Below are 12,182 nucleotides of genomic sequence, written 5' to 3'. Positions count from 1 at the left end.
TCAGAGTAAAAAAATTTTAAGTAGAAAACAGAAAACTAATAGAGAAAAATAATAAAATTTTAAGCTGGTTCTTTGCAAAGAGCAATGAAATTGATCAAACTCTAGTAAGCCTGATCAGGAAAAAAAAAGTGAAGATATAAGTTATCAGTTTCAGAAATGATAGAGGAAACATCCCTAGAGATCCTACCATCGCTAGATATCAAAAGAATAACAACTGAACATTATAAACAAGTTTTCCCAATAAACTTGACAACTTGGACAAAATTGACCAATTGTTTGAGAGATATACAGTAAAATCACTCAAGAGGTAGAAAGCCTGAATAGCCTCATATCTATTTAAAAAACTGAATTTGTTGATAAAAACTTCTCCAACAAGAAAACTCCAAGCCCAAATGGCTTTACTAGTGAGTTTGAGCAAACATTTAAGGAAAAAATATTATCAATTCTGTGATTCCCTGACCAGGGATTGACCCAGGCCTCTTGCACTGGGTGTGCAGAGTCTTAACCACTGGACCACCAGGGAAATTCCTGCTTATTTTTGTTTTACCTTACTTTTGTTTTTTGAGTTTCTTAAGATGGAAGCTCATTGATTTCAGACATTTTTCTTCCTTAGTGGATTTGAGTATAAACTTTCCTTTTACTCTCAGCTGCATTTCACACATTTTGATGTATTTTGTTTCATTTTCATCATGTTCAAATGCTGCCTAATATTCCTTTTAATATTTTCTTTGAGATATTTTATATTTTCATATGTATCATCATATATTATTTAGGAAGCATTTAGAGATACTCCATACTTCTTTATTGATTTCTAATTTAATCCCATTGTGGTCAGAGAAAATACGAAACTTGAACTCCTAAATTTATTGAGACTAGTTTTATGGTCTGTAATATGGTCTATCTTGGTAAATGTTCTGTATTCACTTGAAAAGGGCGTTTATTTTGCCTCTGTTGGGTTGAATATTCTATCAGTGTATAAACTAGGTCAGGTTGGTTGATAGTTTGTTCAATTATTCTCTGTCCACTGATTTTCTGAATACTTGTATCTCAGAAGGGGTGTTGAAGCCTCTGGCCATAATTGTGGGTTTGTCTATTTCTCATTGCTGTTTTATTGGTTTTTGCTTTGTGCATTTTGAAGCTGTCTTAATTTGTGCATGTTGCTGTTGCTCAGTCGTTAAGCTGTGTCTGACTCTTTGCTATGCTATCCCATGGACTGCAGCACGCCAGGCTTCCCTGTCCTCCACCATCTCCCAGAGTTTGCTCAAACTCATGTCTGTTGAGTCAGTGATGCATCCCAACCATCTCATCCTCTGTCACGCCCTTCTCCTCCTGCCCTCAATCTTTCCCAGCATCAGGGTCTTGTTTAGAATTGTTTTGTCCTTTTGATTAATTGATCGTTTTATCACTGTGAAATGTCTTTCTTTATCCCTTGTATTTTCTTTCCTCTAAAATATACTTTGTCTGTATTAATATATTCACTCTAGCTTTTTTTAAATTTATCTTATATCATTTTCTAACCTTTTACTTTTAAAGTGGTGTTTATTTTAGTTGTTGCTTTAGAGTTTATGGTGTATGCATTTAATTTTTCACAGTCTGTCTTCTGGAGATATTATACTGCTTCATGTATAAAAAAACTTAAAATACTATACTCCCATTTACCCACCTTGGTCTTTATCTGTTGGCATATATTTCTACATGTGTTAGAAATCCCACCCTATGTTGTTATTGTTTTTATGTAATTATTATCTTTTAAAGAAATTTAAGTGTTTATCCCTTTACTCATCTCTCAGTGTTTTTCATTCCTTTATGTAGATTTATCTGGTATCATTCTTCTTCTGCCTAAGGCGTTCCTTTTATCTCTTGTAGTACAGGTCTACCAGTGATGAATCCTTTACATTTTTATACATCTGAAAGTGTCTTTATTTCAGGTTCATGTTTTAAACACATTTTAACAGATCATAGAATTCTAGGGTGACAGTGTTTATCTTTCAGTACCTTCAAGATGCTGTTCTCCTGAATCCTCATTTGCATTGTTTCTGACAGGAAATCTTCTGTCATCTGTATTGTTTGCATAATACTGTATGCCACGTCTGGCTGCATGTAAGATTTTCTACTCATCATTTATTTCGATAGTCTGATTTTAATGTTCCAGGATGTAGTGTTCTTCATGTTTTTTATACTTGGAGTTTATTTGGCTTCTTGGATTTGCAGTTTTATTGTTTCCATCAAATTGAAGAAACTTCTTCCCTTATTTTTAAAATATTTTTTGTTTCCCCTTTTTCTGGGACTCAAGTTCTATGTATATAGGCTGCTTGAAGTTGTGTCACAGTCCACTGATGCTCTGTTCATTTAAACCTTTTCATTTTTTTAGGTCTTTGTTTCATTTTGGGACAGTCTCTATTGCTGTGTCTTCAGGTTCACTAGTGTTTTCTATTGTAAAATCTGTCATTATTTCCATTCAGTACCTTTTCCATCTCACATATGATAGTTTTCATTTCTAGAAGTTCTCTTTGAGTCTTTTTAATATCTTGCATGTGCTTATATAGCATAATTAAAATATCTTCCCTGTGACTGTGTGAAATACAGTATAACTGTTAAAGTTCTGTCTTCCAGTTCTAGTTCTCTCGCCGCCCCGGGTTGCTTTTTCATGATTGATTTTTCTCCTTTTTGTGGGCTGTGTCTTCCTGCTTCTTTGCATGCCAAGTAGTCTTTGATGGGATCGCAGATGCTGTGAATGGGTGGGTGCCAAATACTCCTGTTAACATTGTTGAGCTTTATTCTGGGACCCAGTTTAGCTTCATGGAAACAGATGGATCTTCTCAGGCTTTGCTTTTAAAATTGCTTAGACAGGAACAGAGCAGTGTAGGGAGGTCTAGTTCTTCTCTACTACTGAGGCAAGACCCTTAAGAGTATTCTACCCAGTGCATATGGGTTATGAGACCTTCTAGTCTGGCTGTGGGGCCGAGCCCTGTTCTCCACCTGCTGTGAGCTTCAGTCTGATCCTTTCAGGTGATTTTTTTTCCTCCCATGAATGAACTGCTGAGGACTTGGGGGTTCTCTACAGCTGTCTGGAGGCCTCTCGTGTGGCTGTCCCCTCCACTCATCTTCCTGATCTCCAGCCACTGTGACCTCCCCATACTCTCGGCTCCTGAGGTTCACCTTGTTTTCAATCCCTTAGGATGTTTTGTGTCTTAGAAATTATTGTTTCACATGTTTTGTCCCTTCCTAGTTATTTCAGGTGAGAAGATCAGTCCAGTCCCTGTTCCTCCATCGTGGCCAGAATCTAAAGCCCTCTGTCCGGTGTGTTGACTTAGATCAGTCAGAGCCCGTTTCTGGAAGTGGAATGGGACCAAGCCTACCCACACCTCAGTACCACACCACAGAGGAGAGGGGGAATGGAGGCTGGGAGGACCCACCAGTGTCTGCTGTAAAATCTTTTGTACCTGGAAGAAGTAATGTTTAGAAGCAACCTAGCATTTGTCTACAGGTGGTTATGGGCATCCCTGTGGCTCATCAGTAAAGAATCCACCTGCCAGTGCAGGAGACATGGGTTTGATCCCTGGATTGGGAAGATCCCCTGGAGAAGGATATGGCAGTAGACTCCAGTATTCTTGACTGGGAATCCTATGGACAGAGGAGGCTGGCAGGCCACAGTCCATGGGGTCGCAAAAAGTCAGACACAAAAGCAACTTAGCATGCGGCATGCATGCACACAAAGTGGAATCCTATGTGATGCACTGATAAAAGGGATATTGTTAAATGAAAAGACACACTGCAGGTTAGTGTACAAGATTATATGCCTTTTGGGTAAAAATGAGAAAGAGGGATAAGAATCTATATCTGTACTTATTTACAGATGCTTAAAGAAAGTAGATAAATAAGCAAATAAAAGGATTTCCTTGGGGAGAATAAATGAGAACTAGGCAGTACTCTTGCCTGAAAAATCCCATGGACGGAGGAGCCTGGTAGGCTGCAGTCCATGGAGTTGCGAAGAGTCAGACACAACTGAGCGACTTCACTTTCACTTTTCACTTTCATGCATTGGAGAAGGAAATGGCAACCCACTCCAGTGTTCTTGCCTGGAGAATCCCAGGAATGGGGGAGCCTAGTGGGCTGCCATCTATGGGGTCGCACAGAGTCAGACACGTCTGAAGCGACTTAGCAGCAGCAGCAGGCAGGTGTTAGGGTTGGGGAGAAGCTACTAAATGTCTAACACATGTTAATTTTTGGACCACATATTTATATTACACATTAAAAGATTAATCCAGAGATAATTTTTCAAAGAATTCATGGAGATAAAAAATATTTACAGTGAAAGCAGGATCTAAATAAATGTGTGCATATTGAGCATTACAACTCTGAAATGTATGTAAGTAAGTAAGTGAAAGTTGCTCAGTCATGTCCAACTTTTTGTGACCCCATGGACTGCACAGTCCATGGAATTCTCCAGGCCAGAATGTTGGAGTGGGTAGACGTTCCCTTCTTCAGCAGTTCTTTCCAATGCAGGATCAAACCCAAGTCTCCCACACTGCAGGCAGATTCTTTACCAGCTGAGCCATAAGGGAAGCCCAAAATGTATATATAAGTTTGCAAAGAGTGTAAAACAAGGCCAAAAAATAAAAATGTACCTGCTGGATTGATGGAGGTTTTATGTTCCAGCCATTGTAATGACTGTAAAAATGTATTGGGAAAGGGAGTTAAATTAGTGAAAGTAAATAAATGCAAAATAACCCATTGGAGTTAAAATTAAATCTGTCTTCTTCCACTTCAGCGGAATTGACTCCAGCAGAGCACATACCGTTGGCCTGTGAGCCCCGGACTCTCAGCACACACCCAGCTCTACTGGCCGCAGAAGCGTTTAAACACTCGGGGCTCACAAAGGCTGTGCTGTCAGCCCACACACAGAAGGAAGAGCAGAGCCATGTAGGTAAATTCCGGGAGAAGATTCTGTCATCACCCTATAGCTCCTATCTTCAGCAGGAAAGCAGAAGCAAAGCTAAATATTTGTGTGTTCAAGGTAGTTAGATTTTAAAAAATATATTCCATATAAGCCTGGAAAATGGTACTGATAAACCTATTTGCAGGGCAGCAGTACAGATGGAGACATACAGTCTTGTGGACATGGGATGGAGGAAGGAAGGGAGTGACAAACTGAGAGAGTAGCGTTGAAACATATACACCACCATGTGTAAAACAGACAGCTAGTGGGAAGCTCAGCCTAGTGCTCTGTGTCAGCCTAGAGGGGTAGGGTGGGAGTGTGTGGGAGGGGGTTCAAGAAGGAGGGGATATACATATGCTTATGGCTGATTCGCATTGTTTTACAGCAGATACCAATGCAACACTGTAAAGCGATTATCCTCTAATTACAAATAAATTAAAAAAATATATATATATATATATATTCCATTTATCAACAGAGTTATCAAGTTTAGGAATCATACATGAGTCCTGGAAAATGTGGCATGAAGTGTAGGAGGTTTGCTTGTAAGGAAATGGCTGAGAGATGCTGAAATGGGGTTTACTTTATAGCAACAGCTTGTATCCAGGATCTCGTCCATCTTTCTAGGTCTACTTTCTGTCATTCCTGCAGTGGACATGGTTATTATTGACCAATGTTTATTCCTTGTTATGTGCTTACTACCTGTCAGTGGAGTCTTTCTGTTCTGGGTTAGTTTTCTATAACTCGTCTCCCTCTTTATCCTGCAGGAGGTTCTGCTTCCAGGCCGACACGATCAGCTGGTTGCAAAAAGGGGAAACACAAGCGAAAGAAGCCTCTCGTGTGGTCGGATGGCAGGAGCGCCAAGGATCACTTCTGTCCCCACCAGGATGGACAGCCCTGGTGCCCCTCGTCCGCCTCCTGTCCCCATGCCTCTGGCCCCTCGCTCCCAGCTACAGTGATGGTTCCCAGCCCAGCCCCTTGCCTCGTCCCAGCTCTTCCCCTCCCAGCCACGACCTCCCTTGGCAGAGAACATGAAGCCTCGATAACTGTACTGCCAAGGCTGCCTGAGCCACCTTTGCCTAGCAGCCTGCAGTATTTCCCAGCTCTGCCTTCTGCTTACTTCGACACTTTTGTGAACATCTTCCTGCATGACCCCTCTCTCTCTCCCCTCTCGTCACTGTCATTCTCCCCATATCCCTTCTTAGGAGCAGCACCCTCTTCCGAAATACTCTCTTCGGTATCAGCAGTGGCTCCAAACCTGGGCCCACTGTCTTCAACCATCAACCCAAGGAGCAGAGAGGAGAAGTGGGAGACACAGAATGAAGGACACCCCCTCATCAACTCAGGGAGCAGCTCCGTGCTCCAGCTTGACCTCCTGCAGGAGGACAGGCCCCGATCCTGTGCATCCCCAGAAACTGTGTGTGTAAGTGATGCTAACTTCCAACACACGAACGAGAAAGTAACTGTGCATCCTCTTATTAAAATTAAGGTTTTTGTGCTGAAGCTCAAGATGAATGACCTAGTCTGCATTACACCTGAGGGTAACCTTCATTACAGCTGAGGTTGAGTCTTTGTTCCACGGAAACACACGGTATTCCCTCCTGACTCCATTTAAAAAGCTGCAGTGAAAGGATTTTCTATGTCCTGAATTCTTACATACTTTGCTAGGTTTTCCCCCATGTGCTATCTTTCAGACTTTATTTGTGAGTTGGATTTCCCCTCTGCTTTAAAATGTGATATCTAGGTATTAAACTTAAATGTTCATTACCTAGAAAAAATGTGTTCTCTTACAACTGGGGTTATGGACTATTTAGATTAGGAGCACGCCGTACGGACAAGACATAAATTTAACAGTTTCACTTTTTCAGACATAATTATGGGATAGCAGGTGTGTATGGGGAGAGCTCCTTTCTGTCATTATTTATCAGTAAAGTAGGCAGTTTATAGTTTTATACTGATACATATCAATTTTATATGAAAAAATTTCTGTCACTTTCCTTTCACTTTTCCCCTCTTTATGTAAAAAGGCCTTCTCAGATTTGTCAGTTTAAACTCCGGGGCAAGACTTTCCTATATTTAGATATAGGATCCAAGACAAGCATAAGTCTTTCCACTAAGGTTGTCTTCAGTCCTCACTTCAAGATATAACCATTTTTAACAAATGTTCAGAATCTGATGACCTAGATCAAGAATCTAGATCAAGGTCTCTTCCCAAGCCAGGGATTGAACCCGGGTCTTCTGCATTGCAGGCAGATTCTTTACTATCTGAGACACCACAGAAGGCCTGGAATGTGCTCAGAAAGCAGTAGTGAACTTCCCTGGTGTCCAAGAGGCTAAGATTCCATGCTTCTATTACAGGAGGTCTGGGTTCGATCCTTGGTCAGTGAGCTAGATCCCCTTCCCTGGTGGCTCAGACAGTAAAGCGTCTGCTTATAATGCGGGAGACCCAGGTTCAATCCCTGGGTCGGGAAGATCCCCTGGAGAAGGAAATGGCAACCCACTCCAGTATTCTTGCCTGGAAAATCCCATGGACTGAAGAGCCTACTAGGCAACAGTCCATGGGGTCGCAAAGAATCGGACACAACTGAGCAACTTCACTTTTTCATATATATATATATATATATATACATACACACACACAGGCCATATGTTTAACATTATATGCAAAGGAACTTTGACCATATTCTTGGGGACAGGCTGAAAATGTTTTACTTCTCAGTTATGTGTTGATATGTACTTTTTTTTTTCTGTTTAACATGTGAGTTGAAGATCTGCCAGTTATTCTGTAATATGACGCTTGAGATGTTCAGTCTCTTTCCTTGTGTTCTTACTTTCTGGCAGGGTGTCTGTGGCAGCAGTGGGACTGAGATAGATGGTTTTACTATCAAGAAACCATCCATAGCATCACTGCACTCGGTGTCTCCGCCAGGAACGGGCCCTGCAGCATCAGGTAGTAGCTCAAAATGACATAGTCCTCATACCCCATGGTTAGGAGGGCACTGTTTAACGGGCTTTGAGGTGTTGGCCCTGGGGTGAAAGTAAAGTATTTTTTTTTCTTTTTCTAAGCTGTATTGGGGTATATTTATATATGATACATTCACCACATTTAGGGGTACAAAATAAGAGTTCTGACAAGGATTTACAGCAGTGTAACCACCAGCACAGTCACCATACAGAAGTTTCCACCACCTGGAAACGTTCTTCTTTGATTCATTGCAGTCAGAGCCCGTCCCTGATCCTCTGGCTCTTGGCAGGCACTGATCCACTTCCTGTCACTGTAATGCTGCTCTTTCTGTAATTTCACATAGATCGAATCATCTAGTGTGCAGTCTTTTGTGTCAGGGTTCTCTTGAGTTAGCAGAGAGCTGTTGAGATTCATTCATATTGTGCATATCAGTAATTTGCTCCTTTCTATTGCCGAGTGGAATTGCATTGTATGAATAGCCATTCACCAGTTGATGGTTTATTCAGTTGTTTCCAGTTTGGGGCTATTAAGAAGAACACTGCTGTGAACGTGTAAGTGTGAGTCTTCTTGTGGACACATGTTGTCATTTTTCTTGGTTAAATACCTAGGAACGAAATTGCTAGGTCACATGGTAAGTTTATAGTTAACTTTATAAGAAACTGCAGACTGTTTTCCAAAGTGGCTATACTGTTTGCATCACTGTCAGCCACATATAAAAACTCCAGTTTACAACACATCCTGGCCAACACCGGACATTGTCCATCATTTAAATTTTAGCCATTCAAGTAGATGTGTACTGAAAAACTCACTGTGGTTTTAGTTTTCATTTGACTATTGATTCATGCTATTGGCTGCCTTCTTGTCTATTCATTTGCCATCCAGATGTGTTCATATCTGTTGCCCATTTGAGGGGGGCTTGTTGTTTTTTTTATTGAGTAGTAAGATTTCTGTGTGTATTCTGGATACAAGTCTGTTATCAAACACTCATTTCTCTTCCCTGTGTGTGGCTTGTCTTTTTGTTCAATTTTTTATCTTTATCTTCATTTTAAAGAGCAAATGTTTTGATGAAGTTCAGTTCATCAGCTTTTTCTTTTATAGGCTGTGCTTTTTGCATCCTTTTTAAAGAAGTTCATGCCTAACTTGAAGTCACTAAGATGGCCTCCTGTTTTCTCTTGGAAATTCTACAGGTTAAGCTTTTATAGCTAAATCTGTGGTCCATTTTTAGTTACTTTTTATGTATGAGGTGAGCTCACCTCCTTCCACAGGCAAACTAAAATTGCAGCTGTTTCCAGAACACCTATCAATAAAAAAGATCAGAACCTACATCTTCTATTGGACATCTCTGGTGGTCTAGCGGTGAAGAATCAATCCACCTGCCAACGTATGGGACACAGGTTCGATCTGTGGTCCAGGAAGATTCCACATGCCGAGGGGCAGCTGAGTCCGGGAGCCACAACTACTGAGCCTACGCACTAGAGCCTGCGATCTGCTGCTGCTGAGCCCACATGCCCTGTAGAGCCTGAGCTCCGCAACAAGAGAAGCCTGTGCGCCACAACTGGAGCCTAGCCCCATTGTCAGCAGCCAGAGGAAGCCCGCATGCAGCAGCGAAGACCTAGCGCAGCCAAAAAGTTTTTCAAAAAAATACAGATCTTCTACAACTAATGATACCATTTCTGTCCTTTATCGAGCCCATCTTTGCATGAAATGTTCCCTTGGTATCTGTAATTTTCTTGAAGAGATCTCTAGTCTTTCCCATTCTGTTGTTTTCCTCTATTTCTTTGCACTGATCGCTGAAGAAGGCTTTCTTATCTCTTCTTGCTATTCTTCGGAACTCTGCATTCAGATGCTTAGATAAAGGACAGAAATGGTATGGACCTAACAGAAGCAGAAGATATTAAGAAGAGGTGGCAAGAATACAGGGAAGAACTGTATAAAAAAGATCTTCATGACCCAGATAATCATGATGATGTGATCACTCATCTAGAGCCAGACAGCTTGGAATGTGAAGTCAAGTGGGCCTTAGAAAGCATCACTACGAACAAAGCTAGTGGAGGTGATGGAATTCCAGTTGAGCTGTTTCAAATCCTGAAAGATGATGCTGTGAAAGTGCTGCACTCAATATGCCAGCAAATTTGGAAAACTCAGCAGTGGCCACAGGACTGGAAAAGGTCAGTTTTCATTCCAATACCAGAGAAAGGCAATGCCAAAGAATGTTCAATCTACTGCACAGTTGCACTCATCTCACATGCTAGTAAAGTAATGCTCAAAATTCTCCAAGCCAGGCTTCAGCAATACGTGAACCGTGAACTCCCTGATGTTCAAGCTGGTTTTAGAAAAGGCAGAGGAACCAGAGATCAAATTGCCAACATCCACTGGATCATGGAAAAAGCAACAGAGTTCCAGAAAAACATCTATTTCTGCTTTCTTGACTATGCCAAAGCCTTTGACTGTGTGGATCACAATAAACTGTGGAAAATTCTGAAAGAGATGGGAATACCAGACCACCTGACCTGCCTCTTGAGAAATCTGTATGCAGGTCAGGAAGCAACAGTTAGAACTGGACATGGAACAACAGACTGGTTCCAAATAGGAAAAGGAGTACGTCAAGGCTGTATATTGTCACCCTGCTTATTTAACTTATATGCAGAGTACATCATGAGAAACGCTGGACTGGAAGAAACACAAGCTGGAATGAAGATTGCCGGGAGAAATATCAATAACCTCAGATATGCAGATGACACCACCCTTCTGGCAGAAAGTGAAGAGGAGCTGAAAAGCCTCTTGATGAAAGTGAAAGAGGAGAGCAAAAAAGTTGTCTTAAAGCTCAACATTCAGAAAACGAAGATCATGGTATCTGGTCCCATCACTTCATGGGAAATAGATGGGGAAACAGGGGAAACAGTGTCAGACTTTATTTTTCTGGGCTCCAAAATCACTGCAGATGGTGACTGCAGCCGTGAAATTAAAAGACGCTTACTCCTTGGAAGAAAAGTTATGACCAACCTAGATAGCATATTCAAAAGCAGAGACATTACTTTGCCGACTAAGGTCCATCTAGTCAAGGCTATGGTTTTTCCCATGGTCATGTATGGATGTGAAAGTTGGACTGTGAAGAAGGCTGAGCGCTGAAGAATTGATGCTTTTGAACTGTGGTGTTGGAGAAGACTCTTGAGAGTCCCTTGGACTGCAAGGATATCCAACCAGTCCATTCTGAAGGAGATCAACCCTGGGATTTCTTTGGACGGAATGATGCTAAAGCTGAAGCTCCAGTACTTTAGCCACCTCATGCGAAGAGCTGACTCATTGGAAAAGACTCTAGTGCTGGGAGGGATTGGGGGCAGGAGGAGAAGGGGACGACTGAGGATGAGATGTCTGGATGGCCTCATGGACTCGATGGATGTGAGTCTGAGTGAACTTCGGGAGATGGTGATGAACAGGGAGGCCTGGAGTGCTGCGATTCATGGGGTCGCAAAGAGTCGGACACGACTGAGCGACTGAACTGAACTGAACAACTAATGATATAAAGAAGGGACCATGAGACGGGTAGGTGGTGGGAGTCACAGTATAGTCAAGACGCATATCCCCCAGTGGGTGACCGATGAATGAAAGAGTAATCGCAATTGCAAGGCTGTCCCCAGTGAGCATGGGGTCTGATCCCCATGTTGGTCCCCATAGCCTTGGCATCCTTCTCCAGGAAGATGAGCTCTCAGAATGTTTGACTTTGAAGCCCAGCAGGGTTTACTTTGGGGAGAATCAGAGGGGTGTGGGAAAGAGAGACCCCACTCTTAAAAGGGGCACACAGACTCTCACATGCTATAGGACCCAGGGAAGAAGCAATAATCAGAAAGGAGCCTGGATCAGACCCACAGGCTGAAGTTGGAGAGTCCCCTAGGAAGCCAGTTCCTTCTCTAGGGGATCTCCCTGACCCAGGGATCAAACCCAGATTCCCTGCATTGTTGGCAGATTCTGGACAATCTGAGCCACCAGGAAGCTCCCCAGAGGCAGCAGCCAGTTAAAGGGAGCTCGCCCTCAGGATGTAAACACTGGTGGCAGCCACTTGGGGGCACTCATTCTACCACATGGACTGCCTTGCTGGCTAGTACCATTTTAGAATCTTTTCTCTAGCTTATTAGCCTCCAAACCCAGCCTCAACCATATCCAATGGCCTTAGGCACCAGTGCTGGGACATTTCAGGCCAAGCAACTAACTAGGCAGGGACACAGCCCCACCCAGGAGCAGACAGTCTGCCTTAAGACCCCTAAGTTCACACCTTTGCCT

The 12,182-nt window shown here is 42.3% G+C and overlaps 1 protein-coding gene across 1 annotated transcript in view; it reads left to right on the top strand.

Annotated features, from left to right (window-relative positions):
- The window catches only part of PER3 (period circadian regulator 3), a 71,883-nt gene that overhangs the window by 48,520 nt on the left and 11,181 nt on the right, over positions 1-12,182 (top strand). The window contains 3 exon segments of the mRNA XM_052653762.1: positions 4,772-5,017; positions 5,707-6,362; positions 7,781-7,889. Coding sequence (XP_052509722.1) covers positions 4,772-5,017; positions 5,707-6,362; positions 7,781-7,889 — 1,011 coding nt within the window.

The sequence above is a fragment of the Budorcas taxicolor genome, chromosome 16 (assembly GCF_023091745.1).
Source record: "Budorcas taxicolor isolate Tak-1 chromosome 16, Takin1.1, whole genome shotgun sequence".
Lineage (NCBI taxonomy): Eukaryota > Metazoa > Chordata > Mammalia > Artiodactyla > Bovidae > Budorcas > Budorcas taxicolor.
The sequence above is the reverse complement of the archived record's forward strand: the minus strand, read 5'-3'. Positions and strand labels throughout refer to the sequence as shown.